At 38.7% G+C, this 18,470-nt stretch overlaps 1 protein-coding gene across 1 annotated transcript in view; it reads right to left on the bottom strand.

The window, feature by feature from the left end:
- Positions 1–332: 332 nt before the first annotated feature.
- The window catches only part of ankk1 (ankyrin repeat and kinase domain containing 1), a 29,685-nt gene continuing 11,547 nt past the window's right edge, over positions 333–18,470 (bottom strand). Inside the window, exons 7-9 of the mRNA XM_085130464.1 lie at positions 18,351–18,378; positions 16,324–16,564; positions 333–15,595 (exon numbers count right to left, since the gene is read on the bottom strand). Of these exons, the coding sequence (XP_084986590.1) occupies positions 14,554–15,595; positions 16,324–16,564; positions 18,351–18,378 (1,311 nt within the window). The 3' untranslated portion in view covers positions 333–14,553. The remainder of the gene's footprint in view (positions 15,596–16,323; positions 16,565–18,350; positions 18,379–18,470) is intronic.

Genomic DNA, 18,470 nt, shown 5'->3' with positions numbered 1-18,470 from the left:
TTTTGTCACGCCTAATGCTAAGCGTAAACAAAGTAAAGACCCTAACAAGGCTCAGTGTTGGAGGAACTGTGGATGTGTATCTACAGGACATTTTCATATTTTTTGGGAATGTGCTAAGATTGTCCCCTACTGGATAGTAGTGATTACAGAAATCAATACTATGATGGGCTTGAACTTGGCCCTTGATTTCACTGTGTTTTATCTATGTGATTTGCCCCAAGGATTGAGGAAATCGGACAAATATTTTTTATTAATACTATTGGCTGGTTCAAAGAAAGCCATAACTCGCAAATGGCTAAATGTGGATCCACCGTCATTTTTGGACTGGACTGGACTGGATAGGCATCATCAAGGAAATTTACACAATGGAGAGACTGACTTTTTCACTAAGACTTCCTGCTGTTAAATTTGAGAAGTACTGGAAAAAATGGGACCTTAACTTGAATGGAAAAATATTATAAATTCTGGTACCATGTATCATTGCTGTAATTCACCTATTTGATTTGATTGTACCATAAATGGATGTATTTTTTTTTTGTATTTTTTTTAATACATGCGTCTTTGCTAGCCTAGATGCTCTGTACTTGTTAAGGGTCTGAATGTTTTGTAAAAAATATACAAAACTACCAATAAAAATAGAGTGTTGAAAAAAAGTGGGCTGCATGTGGCCCATCCCTGTCTTTGACTCTGATTTTGACGGAATCCCTCAGCTGAGGGATTGTTCAGGGACGAACCTTCATAGCTAGCACTCTGATCAAATACCGCTCTTAACTGATGGGGGGTTTATGCTCAGAAGGATGGAAAATACCAGTGGTCCTTATTTCCCTTAAGTGGAAGAGCCCTTTGTGTCTGAGTTCTTATCCAACATTTTCCCAAGAGATCAATGCAAGACAGGAGTGCAGTTTAGAGGCAGTGTAAGGTCATTGAGAGCTCCTTAATCACAATTTTGCTGGGACACAGATTAAAAACTATGCACAGCCACTGTGCAGCACGTGTTTTCAAAACACTGACATTTGGCAGCTTATGGGCTGTCCCCAGGCAGGCGTCACCCACGGTGACCGATCCTAGATCTAGCCATTGTGCAGAAGGCGCACTGCAAGAGCCATTGATTTGTTCCCTCACCTTGTCAACCCACAGGATATCTCTACCCAAGAGTAGGAGGAAGGAGCATCTGGCTCCTTAAGGGGGAATTTTATCTGCAACTTGCTGTAATTGTCGGTGATGTTGTGCCATTACAAGGGATGGGCTCTCTTTCCTGTCGTCAGGGATCACATCACATTCAATCAAATTTGGAAGTGAAGGTTGATTTTACCATCCACAGACTCTCTAGCAAGATTTCTTTCCATAATTTTCATTACCCCAGAGCAGGTCTTGAGTGTGCATTGAAAAGGTCAAAAACACTGATTTTCAAGAGACTCATTGCTGTCTTTATTGTCTTTGTTTCCTTTGAGCTGGAATGTAGACTTTATTCATTACCACCAGCTATGTGCATTTGCATGCAACTGGATTTTATACATTATAATTTATGGTTATATTTTTTCCACTTCTACAGTTCATACATTTGATCGCCAGTCATCAGTCTTTGATTATATGTTACGTTGATCCGCAACAAATGCTAATCCTACAGAACTAATTTGCATGCTTCAATAAGTTTTCAATAGGTTCCTTAGTTTTGCTGTCTTACAAAGATGAAAGATGTTCGTCCTTACAATTGACTTCTCCTGCAAACCGAGGAAGCTTCTCCATAAGGGGATGTACTCCTCTAGAGTCCAAATATAACAGTCCCGGAAGATAGTCACCAGCTTTTGCATACTATCTCTAGAAGAATGCCACAAAACTCTTTTACTTCAAGTTGTCTTTGTTGCTGAGTTTAGGGAAATGTTCAAACTTTTTCAGCAGTGAATGTTACGCCACTTTTGATATCCCCACAACATTCTTGGAGTCTTTGCCAGCTTGGGTTAAGTTGTACTTAACCTGCAGCCTACAGATACTCATGAGCATTAATGTTGTGGTCATCAGCATGCAGAACAAATTCTCCTTGCATGCTGTTCAGACTTTACAATTGGCCATGTCATCATTAAATACATTTTCTTGAGGTGAGAGGCTGCAATCTTTACTTGCATATGACTAATAATTTTCTGGGCAGCCTGCACTCAACAATTCACTCCATATGAGGTGTTTTTTGAAGTCTTATATACCTTGAGGTTCAGATGACACGTCTAAATGAGAATAAAATTGTGGCTGTGCTAATCCAGAGGGATTCATTCCATTTCTGCCTTAGCTCGTGCCTTGATTGCTGAGGAACTGGCTGATGAAGCCTTGACTGCCTGAATGAATGGCCTGTGCCTTTGCATTAGCCCCTTGACTGTCCCTCCTTTCCATCCCAGTGCTGGGAAGCAAGCTAATACTGTTTGCCTTACCTTGTAGTGACTAGAACTTACCGACAGTCTGGGATTCAATACAGGATTCAAATCAGCGGTTATCATTTCCTTTTAGACATTAATTTGTAAAAGGTTGTGACTGATGCTGTCACAGGTCTGTCTTGGAAGGTGCAAATTTATGTCTTCTGACAAACTGCTCCCGTTCTCCTCATCACACTTTGATTCTTCTTGGTACCAAAGAAACTGAGTGAGATTGTGTGGAGTGGTTGACTTGAATGGCAAATGGATTGTTAAAAATATTAACTCAGTTTAAATTTGATGACAGCAACACATCATAAAAAAGACAGAAACGCCTGGAAAAGTAAGTGACACTAAAAGGAAGTAGCTGAGGGAACATTTTGTAACCAATTAACAAATAACCGGCAACAGATGTATAAACATTAGAGATCCTCTTAGAGAGGTAGAGTTTCTCAGAGGTGAAGATGGTCAAAGGTTCCCCAATCTGCAAAAAAAGGTGTAAAAACTGTGAAGCCTTATGAATATGTCATTACCTACAGTATACAAAATCATCAAAAAATTATAAAAATCAGGAGAAGTTTCTGTGTGCAAGAGATAAGGTTGAAAATCAATACTGGAGACAAAACTGCATTAAAATTAGAATCCTTCCCTGTTCTGGCTCACTTGTCAACAAATCAGCATTCAACCAACAGCATCATACACATCAAGCAGCATGCAGCTGGGATTTTGCAGGACTGCACAGGAGAGGTTTGGGGTGTTGAATATTGCTCTGGATCATCAGAATGGTTTCCACAGCTCTGTGTTTTACCCCATATCTGGTCCTTTCCTGCTGGAGGGTCATTCCTCAAACTTACACAATTGTTTCCCTAACATATTGCTAGTAGTGATGCATTCCTTCATCTCACAAAATTTGTCAGGCGGATAATGCATTATTCAGGAGGAGAAAAAAAAAACATTTGAATCAGAGAGAAGTCTGTGTCATCATCTCGTGCTACAATGAGAAAAAACACAGAGTTTCTGTCTGACCTTTTTGAAATGTGTTTTTACTGGTAGCTGTCAAACAGCTCAATCACCACTCAAGGAAATAAGCAGTTATTAAATAATTGCATTGATTTTGAGGTTCAATTAAATTCCCATTAAAAATATGAATATTGCTCTTCTTGTCTAAACTCTTGACTGGGGGATTTGCTCTAGTACAGCATTAATGTCATGATTTCTCACATTTTTATTGTTTTCATTTTTCTTTTTCTTTTTTGTGCACTTTGTTCACTAAAGTGATGTTTTAAAATGTCAGCAATGTGTAACTGCGCAAGAGGCTGAGAGATACTTGTTCAGTCAAAGAAAAGTTACTCAGTCTTTTCTTCAGTAATATTACCTTACCACAGATTAGTTACAGTATGCGCCCCTTTGTGGTATTTGTTTTTTTTGCATTCCCATTTATCTATATCAATAGTTGGTGTATAGATCCATACACCAACTAAAAGATAAAGGACAGATGACACTTTAGAAAAAGGTCAAACTCCAACAGTACACAGCCACATGGTTTTGAGCACAGCTACCCTACCTGTCTCAGTTGCGCCTGTGTTTGTCATGGTGTGACCAGTCCTCCACATCTGTCCTAACTTCTATTTGTCTCTCTTCTTCCACCCTAACTGTCACTCTCCCTTCCTTACTTGAGTGGGTGTGTGTGCACCTGATAACTGCTTACCTCACTCATGAAATGGGTGAGGGCGCTTGGGATTCAGTCGCCACATTTGTTTTTCATCACTCTCTTCTTCAGTATTTAACCTAGACCTCTTTTTTGTTATTCTTCACCAGACTGCTGTAGTACTCAGTCTATACCCCCTGGCTCTCAAGAATGGTGAGTTCCCATTTGTGAGAGCCAGCTAAGCCTGCTCAGAGCAGAAAACCTGCAAACAGTGTCAACTGGTCAGTAAGCCAAATCAGTGGCAAAAACCAGTGGGAAAATAGAAAACCCACAGGGCCAAACCTTGGAATTCAAAAGACATGTTGGAGCATATTCCAGCTGTCATAGGGCAAGAAACAGGTCACTAATCTGTTACAGGGCTGACATATAAGAGACAGGCAACCATTCACACTCAAATTCAAGCCTGTGGCCAATTTGGAATCACCAATAAACCTAACACGTATAACTTTGGGCTGTGGGAAGTCTGAAGAACTGAAGCCTGGAGAAACTAAAAGCAGACACGGGGAGAAAAAAACAGATACTGCAGGGTGTTTACATTACAATATAAAGCACCCTGAGGGGGCTGTTCTTGTGATTGGGAGTTCTATAAATAAAACTGAATTTAATTTAATTGAACTAATTTAAAAAGTCATGCAAGAATGCCCCAGACTGGATTTAAACCTGGGATCTGGGACAATCATACTGCCCAGAATTTAGCTAGTGAAATTAAATAGCACGAAGGATGGATGGATGGATGGATGGATGGATGGATCCTATCCCAGCTTAATGTTTTTCCTGGATAATGTGGCCTCTGTATATTTAGCTTACCGAGAGACTATTTGTGTTTGGCAATATTTGCTTAGCTGTTTGAAAATCACCAGGGAAAGTAACACTCACTCCGCTCCATTTATTCTCTCAAGGATAAAGTTGTTCAGAGGCTGGAGTACTGTGGCCACAGCTTTTACATCTGCATGCATATCAGGAATGAGATGTAAAAAAGAGTGTAGAAGGCATTAAAAGGACTGCAAGGTAATATTATTTTCTAATGTGTGGAGCAAGTACATACCAAACATCAACAGCAAGCAAGGCCAGTCCCCATAAAAAAATCCAATACCAATACAGTGCTTGCAAAGATTTTCTTTATATTCTGCTAGTGTGAAATAGATGCAGCAATATACTGAAATGTGCAAACATAGGTGAAAATACAGTATATGAAGCAAAAATGAGTTTGTACAGTTCTAATGAGCTTGAAAGTCATTAAGCACCTTCATTCTTCAACACAGCCTGAACTATCTTACACAGCTTTCTTGTAATTTCTTTAGGTAATCTTCTGGAAAAGTTCTCCAGAATTCTTGAAGGTCATTCAAAGCTCATCTTTGGATATTTCTGCCTTCTGTTCTGTTCTCTGTCAAGTTGATCCCACACTGCTTCAATAATGTTCAGGTCCGGGCTCTGGCGAGGTCAGCCTACGACTGATAGTGTTCCACTCTGGGTTCTTCTGCACACAGAGTGTGTTTGGGATTAGTGTCATGCTGAAAAATGAAGTCATTGCCAATCAAAGATTACACAAAAAGTATTGTGTGGTGGATCAAAATCGAATTGTTTCTGAATTTGACAAGGTCTACAACACTGGCTTTGAGCTGAGATGCAGCCCGAAACCATAACAGAACCTCCACTATGTTTTACAGATTGCTGTACACTCTCAGTGCTAAAACTCTCTCTTTCAGCTAATAGCTATTTGAGAATCACCCTGTTCATGCAAAGGCATACTGTTTTTATGCCTTTCAAAGTTTCGTTTTGTATAGCTTGCAACAGGTCAGCCTTGCCTCCCTGTTTCCCTTTCTTAAAAATGGTTTCTTGATTCTTTTTCTGAGACCATTTCTGATGAGGCTCCAGTGTACAGGAGCAATAGAATCTCTCAGGTTCTGTGTCAGGCCCTATTTCTTAAAGACATCATTTTCAGATACTGTTCATCTCTTATAGATTTTTAAAGCCTGGCACATCCACTTGTGCAGTTTTCTTAAATGTTTGAAGGATGCACTGGACGACATGCAAAGATATGCCAAGTTTTCAGCTAGTAGCTCTTTTGGGATCATCTTGTTGGTGCAAGAATATAATTTTATGCCTGTCATACTTTGTTCAACAAAAGCAATAGAAAAAACAGGCTGCTTGGAAAAAACACCTACAGATACAATTTAATATTGCTTCTATGTGCTTGTTTTATGCTTGAGCATAAGTCTAACACCTTGGAAGCAGAATATAAAGAAATGAGGGGTGGATCGTGAATTTTAAACTTTAATATATGTGATTTTAAAAGCCATAACAACCAAAGCAAAATATCTACAATCAAAGCTTTCTTCTTTATCAGCCAGCCTTGGCAGCAGGCAGTGGGAGAGCGTGTGTGTGAGAGCTAGGTTAACTATCTGCGTTAGTAATCTGACTTCAATGGTAGAGAGCCAAGCCTGAGTCAGCCACCGCTTAAGATACACCCACTCGTGCTGTGCCACAACCAAGCTACTACATAATGCATGACAGTCTATGGATCAGAGGGAATAAAAGAAGAAGAAGAAAAAAACACAAATTGCAAATTTAAATACTGCGAAGTCAAACTCACTTGAAAACACCATCACGTTAATCTAGCTAAGTGTAAACAGCAGTAAATACTAAATATTGAATGTTGTTGTGCAGCATGTAGGACCGACAGCGCACAATGTGCTTGGAAATAGCAGCCAATAAAGGTGTAGTTTATGTCTATGAACAGTGAACACCCGTGTGCACACCTGTGTGGATCAGCGCGCTTGTATTCAAAAGGTTTCCCCATGTAATGGTCTGCTAGAGGATGTAGAGAGCCATAGCCCCGTCCCCCAGGGCATGGAGGAGATCCAGGCTCCAGACATCCAGAGGCCCCAGAGTGTGAGAGCCCAAGGAGGACCACTGGAGGGGCATCTGTGCCACCCTCCTGGGAAGAGCTGAGGAGAGCCCCAGATGAGGGGTCACCCAGTAGCCACGGAGCAGAAACCAGAGGGGGCTGCAGTCTAAGAGTGTGGGCTACTTTAATTTAGCTTCTGGGATTCTTGGGTATCTGAACGGCACTTCAATCCATACAACATTAAAGACCATCAACTAACTTATAGACAGCTTCTAAAACTGCTAGGCAAAACTTAACCCATGGTGGGTTTGAGTGGGTAATTAAGGTAAGTATGCTCAGCTGTTAAGTTTCATACTCATAGGTTTATTTAAAAAAATCATTTCTTTGATCATGCAATTTTAATTTTTCAGTGTTGAGAACAATTTGATTTTGATTGATTGGAGAATATCCTAGAAACCCAACAGATATGCAGAATGACTGAGAATTAAGAATAGAGCTATAAAAAAAGTACAGATAGATAGACAGAAACTACTGAAATATTATACTATTATATTATACTCATAACTTATTATAAATCTAAAAAATGCAAACACCCCTTACATTTTTTTACAATATGCAGAAAATACCATCTTTGGTCCTATTGTTTTTTGGTTCAGTTTGTTTTGTTTTTTTATCTTGACTCCTTGTCCTCTCAGCATCCGAGGCACATTGCCCATCCTTAGACTATGGCAGTCTTTGCTTTGTCATCAGCTATCGACCCAAGAGACCAGATCAACATCCTTGCAGCTAAGGCATCACAGATACAGCCTGACAGTCATTATTTGTGTCTGATTTACTGAGACACGTCTGTCACCTAAGCATACCACTACAAAAGAGAAGAAGGTTAAAGGTTTTTAAAAACCTCAATTATTTGTATTATTAGATCTTTTACAACGTTTTTCCTATATTAAAAAATAAATAAATGGAAAGAGGAATGATTAAAGATGGACTATATCTACACAGACAGAGACTAATTAAAGGTTTTCTGCACTTTCCAATAGTCCAAGACATGATTCTCACCTTAATTTACACTTGTATTGAATGTATTGAATCAGTCTTTACCTCAAGATTGTGACATTAAAACTGCTGTGAAGAGAGGATTTACAAGGTTTATCAAATGGTCACTGGTGTGATTCCATCTGGAAATACACTACAAATCCCATTTGAGGTTTTGTCAAGAATGCAATCTCTGCCAAATCAAACATGTGGAGCGACCCCCTTGTGACAAGGGAGCGGCCAAAAGAAGCAGATTATGCTTCATTTAAACTTCTTCAGGAAATCTACTGTAACCACGATGTAACTGTTATCACCTCTTAGTGCTACACCACAAATTCCACGTTATTCAAGTTATTTTGGGCTGCACTGCACTGAAGTTACATTTATCTGGAGGAGCACATCAGGATGTTATAACGTAGTTTAAAACAAGTTCAGGTTACGATGTAAGTTACCACATCGATTTCCCACTGAAGCATAAGTTAGCTATGTTCTGACTTAAATATTAAAAAAATAAATAAAACTAAAGCTAAAGCTAAAACATAGCTCTGCTACAACTTTGGGTGTAAACAAATATGGAAATCTAAATAAGTGGCACAAGGTTTTTTTCCCAAGCGTTCGAATATTTGATGTCCAGGACAGCATGAGCTATAGTGTACATAGTGAATTTTAGCTTAAAGACCTGCTGCACATGACTAATGCAAATAAAAACTGAGAAAGATGAGAATGCTCTATAAACCTTGAATGCAATTCTAATAAAACAACAAATCTAACCTTTTTGTTGTTTGTGTGTAAAAATGAATTAGATCAGCTGCAGTTCTCCCTATTTACTTTTATTACCTTCTCATAGGAGTCAGTAATGGCTCTGATATAGTCTGTCACTCTCCAATGAGACAGAGAAAATGCCGTACACTGTACACCTTTATGTCAGTGGCTACAATGTGAAGACAGTCCTGCATATTTAAAGGAATGTGCAACACCCTTGTTGGTACTGAAGAGTTTGCTGCGACTGCATTATTATGCTCTGTTAACATACTGTTTAAACTGTATAATACTGCATAAAATAGGGAAATAGGTAAAACCTTGAACATTATTTGCCAGTTTGCCAAAGCATTTTGTTTAGCTGCACATATTTAGAGGTCACCTTCATGTTCAGATAAATTTACAATGAAAATATTACCTTAGCCGAATCACGCTGTGTTGGGATACAGCCATGTCATGTCCTATCTTGTGCAATGCAGTAAATTTGTGTGCTTACATGATGTCTGACAATCCTGCATGCCATGCATGACTTGCACCCAAAAAGGCATGAGATTACCAAACAGTCTGTTGAGACTGACATGAAGTGAGCAGTCACAATATTGGCTGTCGGTATAAGAACAGTTGTTATTCATCTTATTCATCTGCAGAGATTGAATACAATCTAAACAAGAAGTAAAAAGGTGAAGGTGGGAGGAAATAAAACAGAAACACACTGTATCTGAGTGATGTTTTACATAACTTAGGCTTTGTGCTACTGGCAGCTTGTCCAAGGAGAGAAATGTTTGGACATTATTATTGTCCAGTGTGTTTGCTTAACATAGGAAATATGTATTCGTGTTATTATTCTGCACTGCAAAAAAAATTCAATATTTGCTATACTTTTTGATACCTTGTAAGTGTTTGCTGTCCCCAAGTTGTTCAGTGCCTTGAAGAACTCGGAGAAAGATGTTTTGCACAATGTCAATAAGACCTTTCTGTCAAGCCCACTGGACTCAGGTATGTGTTGACTTTAACAAAATGGCTGAACAGTCTAACTTCAGCTTATGTTCCAACATAAATCATTCCAAGCTGAAATGTTTACCTGACATGCTCTATCAACCCATGACCTTGCCAGGTATTACTTCTATCATTGTGGTTTTGATTATGTATGTCTGGCACACTGCGCTTTGTTATCTAGAACATCAAAATCAGCACGGTTGTTTTTCATGTCATAAACAACACATGGATACTAACACATGTAAGGCCCCAGTTTCTTACACAAAATATGCTAGAAATGCTCTTAAAAGACCAAACTACATCAGGCACTATAAAATATGTCAGCTTTTCAAAATAAAATGCAGTGTTTTAAATGGAATTTGCTTGAATACATTCATTTGTCACTCTCTCTTTCTCACACACACACACACACACACACACACACACACACACATACGCACTCAAAATCAAGACATTTTCTACTTTATTTGTCTATTCTGAAGATATCCATTAATTTATTCTTAAACAACAGGGAAACTCTAATGAGCATTTATTTTTTGTTCCTTTGCCTTCTCTATATTAGGCCATCTGAATGCAGGAGAGTTTCTTCACATATATATTCCTGATTGGTTTCAATTACTTGATAAAGGTCATGTGCAATAGAAATTAGAGATCCAATGTAGACCTAATGTAAATACATTCTTATCATTATTGTTGTTGTTGTTGTTGTTGAAAAACATTTATATTTCCCATAAATTGCTTATTTTGACAGAAACTCCATCATCCCAGGAATATGAACTTTTATTTTCTCTAGTTGTCGTTGTCACTTGAAGTGAATCTCATATAATCAAACTCATTGTCCTTCCCATGATTCCATTAAAGTCTGGAGAATGAAAAACCTACCAATTACTCTCAGGTTATATTGAAATCCTGATGACACACAATGTTCTTTGCTGCTTGTTAAAAGCATTTTTTTCCTGGACTGTTTTGACAATTACATTTAAATGTTTTATTGAGATAATTTTCATTGAGCCAATTCAGACAAGGCTGGGGTAACAACAATTAAAGAATAGCATATTAATATATGTACAAGAAAATCAAAGTGTATTGTCTTTGGTTGTAACCCCTAATGTAAACCCCCAAGGACAAAACTATATATTTAGATGCTATATTTCTTTTAACCTATCCATTAAAAGCCAATTCAGCAATCTCTAAGAAAGAATAAAAACAAGACATGCTTTGTGTAAGTTGGAGAGGGGCAATGCTAGGCTAAAAGCATTGATTAAGATATTTTACATAGCCTGCTGAGCACAAAAAAAACATTATTAGAAAGCCAAACAATGGCTAATTGCTCTGCACTAATGTGCAAATGATGCTCTTCAGCAGCACTCAAACACTCAAATCACTGCTCAGCCTTATGACTGTTAGTTCTCTTTTTTTCAATATATAGTCTCAAAAAATATTAAACTTTCAATAATAAAATCATTTAACACTCTTTGAACTACAAATAAGTTTGAAGAATAAAATAGGAAACACAGGTCAAATCTATTACTAGAGATGTATTAACTTTACGTTTGAGGGAGATGCTGCGACAACACTAGGGAAATGAAGCATAAAAGCATAATAGGAATAAACTAGAAAAAATAGGTAATAATTCAGTAGTTTTTAGATTATATTACAAAATATATGAATACACATTTCCATTTTAAAATCTTCAAGGAATCATAATTGGGCATGTTGATTAATTTCTCACTGTTTCAATGTAAAAGTCACTTTTAATACAGTCACAGGTATGAGCGAAATGCTTCAATTGATAATGTGAAGGATGGTTCACTCAAGTGAAAAACAGCAAGCACTAATGCTCGGTATTTAGACAGGCCGAGGTGGGGTCTTCTCGCAGAGCGAGAGGTCACAGAGAGATCACAGTGCCAAAAAAATGTTTTCTATGTCATCACTCTGAAAAAAAAATCATCTCCCATGAGGCATGACAGATCACTCACTCAATTATTGTAGCAAGCACCAAAGATGCCTGCTTGCCCTTGCTGAGGCTGCACACCTGGGTCAAAAGACACAGCTGCATCAGTCATGATTGCAGCTGCTTAACACCACGGGGCTCAGCTCAAAGGTGAGTTTAACCCTGCTAAAGAGGGTTCTCTGCAGAGAGCATAATGGCTGTCTTCTGAGAAGCTAAATATACCAAGTAAATGGCCAGATTAATTCCCATCATTAAAATAAGAGCTGTGAATGTCAAAGAGTCCTTCTTTGCATCATTTATGCTTTAAAAGTTGGCTAAATATTCTGAACACTGCATGAGGGGTTAAGGCAGCATAAGACAATGAGATTTAAAAATGTATCAGCAGACTCATATCCACATGATACTATTTGATAAGCTTTTGAAAGCACTAGTATGCAATATTGCAAAGAGTTACACAAAGCCAGTAGAGCCTTTGTTTTGGTGTGAATACATCACCGTGAACTGTTGGCTAGAGTCACTTCAAAGCAATTAGGCCGTGAAGTCTGAGTTTAATTTAGATTAAAACTCCACAAAGTTGTATAACTGCATCACACAAGACATCAGAGCACAGAGGGGAAGAACATCAGAGAATGTTTAATTAAGCTATTGTTCAATTCTCTGTGAATAATATATGTTAAATTAATACATTCACTAAGAAAAAAGTGGATGAACCATAGCAGGACGCAGTGTGAAGCTAAAGACCACAACAATGCAATTTTCTTCTTTCTCTCTGATGCTGTTGGTGTCTGCGTTAGTGGCAACTTACACGGCATTATCTTCTTCCTGCTGGTCTCCCTATTAGAAAATGAAATTTGTTTAGGTGCCTTCAAACCCAATTAGTGGCCAAGATAGAAGGTTTCCAAAGTGTCACTGTACGTGTAAAAAGGTTGAGGCAGAATCATCGATTTAGGCGGGCTTGATTAAAGAAAAGCAAGAGGTTTTTAGGAAGTGGCATCAGAAGACCTGTATAGTTTGTTTCATGTTTTTTAAGTGAATTGTTTGATTTGAATACTAGTAGGACAGAAATGCTGTTAGACAGTTTGCACAATGACACAGCTCTGGTTTCCACGGATAAGTGTCATTCACATCTGTTAAATTGTCATCTGACTGTTGACAGTGGATAACAACCACACAAATGTGATTTGCTTTCAATTCTTTAGACATTAAAGGCTCCATACATATCAAATGTGAATTGCTGCAGTTAAAGGACACTTTAACTATAATCTGCTTCACATCCAACCCGACCTAAAATAAACAGAACTCTGCAACAGAGATTCTTTCCATAACACAATGCCTGTTTTTCAAACTCTGTTCAATGAAAATAGGGTCAACAATATACTTCACCTTGTTGGGTTTCTGATATAAAACTACATGACATTATAAATCAGGACTTTGCATATAGGAAGGAGGAAAAATCTGTGAAAATCATTAGAATTTGTTTGCAGGTGTAAATAAACAAAAATCTTATGGTTTTAAAGGAAAGGGTTTGACTGTTTTCTATAAGTTATAGTTTGTATTGAGACTCTAGTATTTTAGTCAAGTGGTTCAAAGCACAGACTGTAATTAAAAGATGGATATAGCGACCATGATGTCACGCATTAGTTAAGGATGTCTCGTTGTGAAACACTAAGCTGTTTGCCTTCACCTTTGCCACCTTGAACATGATGAGCAAGGGGAGGAGTTGTTTTCACAACCAAGAGTGTTGTGTCCCTGCTGCCCAAGGAAAGAACGCACTTGACTGATGGTTTCATGCTGTCACGATGTAATCAAAATCAACACAGAAGGAAAACCCACACAAGTAAACAGACAGCACTTAATTTACTCAGGGTCAGAGATGCTGTGAAGGGGAAAATGAACTTGGAATAAAATAGCAATTTAAAAATCATACAGCAGACATTCACTTAGCAACATATTAAAAAAAATCCAAGCTCAGGTCAAATATACCTCTGCTCTGTTCATTTACAGTAATTTGATTCAGCTCAGCTCCTAGCACTACATCTATGTCAGTCACTGTGGTTCCAGGAAAAACCCTGTGAATGTGTAGGTCAATACAGCTCCCAAAACCATGCATTTCATTTCAATTTAATAAGGTGTCACTGTGGTAAATGAGTGTGTCACATGCTGGGAAGTGACTCCTTCAGTCTGTAAGGAATTATCGCGGCTGGTCATGAAGCATACATGGATTTTTAATCACAAATTCTCACATGGAGCTGTTAAAAATGGCTATGTCGATTCTGATATATGTCATTTAACCAGATTGGACAAATAATACTTGCATAAAGTCTGACAGGTTTAACCAAAAGAGTAACAGCAACACTTTTTACTATATCATTTCTATCTTCCAGTCGACAGGAAAGCACACATAAAGAAGCAAACAAGCACAGGGATTCAATAAGGAGAATCAATATACTTTGTCATAATAGTATACTTCACCTGATTGTGACCCCCATGTGGGTGGCTCACTACAGTTTATCACAATAATGACCCTGTCAAACATTCACAGAGTTTAAAGTAATTATTTTCAATACAAATGCCTGATCGTGTGGCACGTCTGTGGAATTTACGGGAAATAATTACTGTAAAAATCGGATGCTGTTTTTTTAAGCAAGGACAGCAATGGATTTCTGCTTTCAATTGTGCAATGGTCTGACAACATTCAAAATATAGATGGGTTTGTGAAATTTATTTGGTTTTCTTATGCGTTGCAAAACTGGTCTTTTTTCTGTGAAAAAATCATCAATATCGTGCTTTAAGTTGCCTGATAATCCCTCCTCTATAGTGCAACTTCTCCATTATATTGTCATCCTCATGATCGTTAACATCCATTTTCTAGTAATTCCACTATTTCCAACTTTTCACTCTGCTGAGCTACATTTAAAGCTGTGGCTCCAGAAGAATCCAGCAGTGTCCCGTCTCCTCCATTCATCAGTAAAGCTTTTACAATGGGTACACAGCCGTGCTGGGCAGCCAGGTGTAAAGGTGTGGCATTTCCATAATTTAAAGCATTGACATTTGCGCCATGGAATATCAAGTGGAGGACACTTGGAAAACTCACACTGTTACAGGCCACATGTAGTGGTGTCCATCCTTTACTCTCCTCTGTGACATGTGGGTCAGCCTTGGCTGACAAGAGTTTTGCTACCAAATCTGGCTTACTCTGGTGACAGGCCAGGTGTAGTGGAGTCCATCCATTCTCACCTCTTGCATTTACACAACCACCCTGACTCTCCAGTTGGACCAGTGTTGCTTCATGTCCCTTTAGGGCAGCCAGGTGCATGGGGGTCCATCCCTGGATAGTGGTGGCATCTGGGTTGGCTCCGTTTGACAACAGCTGCCTACATATGCCTGTATGACCCTTCAGAGCAGCCAGGTGAAGTGGAGTATTCCCTTTGCTGTCTGCAATGTCAACGGTCGCTCCACTCTGTATCAACTGTCTGACTACTCTGTTATGGCCTTCCTCGGCTGATAGGTGAAGAGCAGTGCACAGACATTTGTCTGTCGCATTGGGATCTGCTCTATGAGTTAGGAGGAGTTTCACGATACTGAGATGCCCGTAGATGGAGGCCAAGTGGAGCGGTGTCCTCCCGTTTGCCTTCTCCTGTTCTACGACAGCTTCCTGCGATTGTCGCAAAAGCAGCAGGCGCACCACAGTTTCATGTCCATTTTGGCAGGCCAGGTGGAAGGGCATCCAGCCGGTTTTTTCCTGGGCATTGATGACAGCACCTTTGTCCAGCAGGAGTCGGACAGTCCTGTCATCGCCATTTTGAGCTGCAAAATGGAGTGGTGTCCAATCATCCTCATCTCCCAGGCTCACATCTGCGCCATGTTCCAGCAACAAAGAGACGATGTCATATAGCCTGTTGAAAATAAGTTAACAACTTAAAAATAAAACAGTCCTACACTTCAGAAAACTACATAATGCCACCTCATCAGGATCAAGACAAGCTTGACTTTGCTTAAAAAACATAAATAGTGGGGGAACGTGGGCAAATCACTACATTAAACTTTTGCAGTGACCCATGCCTACCAGACGTGGAACAAGAGTCAGAGATATCATGAAGTGCATGTAGTTTTGCAATCAAGCAACTAGAGTAGAGACGATGTTGCAGTTTTCAGGGATGTTTGGGCAATAGTTCAAGCACACTTAATCACTTAGATGATTTTCTGATCTCTGTGCGTGTGAAGACTTTGTTGCATACGTGGATAAAAACAGTTTCAGAAAATACATGTTTACTGGATATTTATGCCTTTCTACCAATCAATGCATAAATATTTTGCACAAATGGGATGCCATAAATAATTTTAACATCAAGATTATTATAACATTTCTCAATATTTGTAAGAGTTTTATAGATACGGTATAATAAAAAGACAATGACAGTAATACTGAATCAAACTTTTCCTCTAGTTCTTAGTAAGAAAGCAAAAACTGTATTTCCCTCATTTTCAGTGCTTTCCTTAAACTTTGAAGAGAAGAGCAGGAAATCTGGTTAAACTAAGGATCAAAATAGGCAGTTGTTAGCACGGCATTGTCCCTTAGTTGCTTGTAACTGATCTAAGACAACATACACAGGCTTATACATACCTCTGCAGAACAGCAATAACAAGAGGAGTGTAACCTTTAGCAGTCGTACAGTTGACTTCGGCACCCAGATTCAGGATGTGCTTGACACTCTCTGAATCACCGCTGGCTACTGTGCAGTGAAGGAGTGTCTTTTTGCCGGAAAACTGTGAGGATACGTGTTCCCTTCTCACAGACTTCCTGAAACTGCCAAAGTCTTTTTTTGATAGCATAGAGAGAATGGCTTCCTTGTCATACTGGCCATCTGTTAAATAAAAAGAAATTTGCATTATACAGCTTAGAAAAAAGAACAAAGTCTGATGTTAATGTCTCTATTTGAACCTTTTGTAAGCCAACTTTTAAAAGGATGTAGAGCTTTTGAGTACTAGTGTTGAATATGCAGTGCTGTGCAAAAGTCATTTTTTTAAAGTGGCTTTCTGAAGGTCTTTTATAGTTTTTCGTTGGACATTGGCTGCTTTTTCACCTAATTTCAGTCCAGTCCATGTACCTGACCATTTTAACACTGACCTATGAATCACTCAAGGATATTAAAGAAACCTAACTCAAGGGATGAACCAGTGTTGTGTCTACACTGTATCTTTAAGCACTTTAAGTACTAAGCCTGTCATCGCAAAAGCAAGAGAACACATTTTAACATGCGTTAAATAGTATTTTTGTACCAAGAAGCAAGTGTGCATTGAGTGTAAGGAGCAGATGGAAGAGAACATGGGGTGGTGGAAGTATAGTTTGAAAGTCAGTAAAAGCAAGATGTGTAAATACATGTGTTGAGACTTTTTTTGGAATGTGCACAGGTGCAAATGTCCCAAAAGGTATACAGTAGATATTCTGGAGGAAGGCTGTTAAAGGTGGAGTGGCTGCTCAGGAAAAAAAGACACAACACGGAGAAGATTCATGGGTATTGTGAAGGCAGACATGCAAAGGGTTAGACTGATGAAAGAATGATAGGGACATGAAATGATCCACTGTGGTGACCCCTAAAAGGGGAAGTGAGTATCTACAGCCATGTGTAAAACACGGTTTCTGCCTGGATTTCAGTATGTGGTGTTGGGGATCTTTTTGAAACTGATTAAATTATGAATGCAGAAAAGTAGCATCAGATCCACCATTGAAACTGATTAAATTATGAATGCAGAAAAGTAGCATCAGATCCACCATGAGCTACCATGACTTTAATCCCCCATGAAGTAGTCTGAAAAGAATCTAATTGCCAGCTTTTATGAGCGTGACTATGGTGCTAAAAAATACCGGACTGAAAAGCACACAATGGAACACAATCAGTCATGGATTGGCCTCCTCAGAGACCGGACTTCAACATTACTGCAGCAGTGTGGGATCATTTTGATAGAGAAAAGAGAAAAGGCAGCCATCATCCAAAGAAGAGCTCTGAATGACCTTCAGGAAGCCGCAAGAACTATTAAATAAATTACAAGAAAGCTGTCTATGCGAGTTCAGGCTGTGTTGAAGAATATTGATGGTTGATTTTCAAGCTTGTTAGAATTGCAGAAACTCTTCAATCTTTTTGCATAAAGTAATGTATGTCTGGGTAGGTTGTCAGTCATCCAGGTCCCCGTAGTCTGAAGAACTTAGTAAGAAAGCAACTGTTGTTTTCTTTTTAAGCTCCTCGGATTAAGAACTGAATTTCCATTTATATTTGAACTTATTTCAATAAATCGCAGCAAATATTTTTTAGCAAAACATAGAGGAATAAGGGTTGTTTCAAGACTTATGCACAGTATTCTGTATCAGAATGTGTTCATAATTATAACAGACTGTAAGAGTGAAAAGCATCCTGACTTATTATTTTAATGTTGTTCGCAACACTGGGTCAAAAGCATCAACAACGCATTACTGTCTCCTCCCCTGAACAACAGCTCCACCACTCTTTTGATTGTATTGACTCTATTTGTCAGTGCGAAAGGTGATGGATTTTTTTTTTATGTGACGGCACTGTAAGCATCACTTTTGAAGTGTCAGCCCTGCAAAATTATATTGAACTGAACATTTCCACCATGCTCTGAGAGCTGGTTTACCTGAAGGAGACATCTCGGTATTAGTGATCTAAAATGGAAACAAAAGAAAACAAAAGAAAACAAAGGTTAATGGTTGTGATATCAGTCATCACAAGTGGCTTACAAGCACATTAATTAGTT

The sequence above is a fragment of the Neolamprologus multifasciatus genome, chromosome 14, assembly GCF_963576455.1.
Source record: "Neolamprologus multifasciatus chromosome 14, fNeoMul1.2, whole genome shotgun sequence".
NCBI classification, from domain to species: Eukaryota; Metazoa; Chordata; class Actinopteri; order Cichliformes; family Cichlidae; genus Neolamprologus; species Neolamprologus multifasciatus.
Note: the sequence above shows the minus strand (reverse complement) of the source record. Positions and strands in the feature narration are given on the sequence as shown.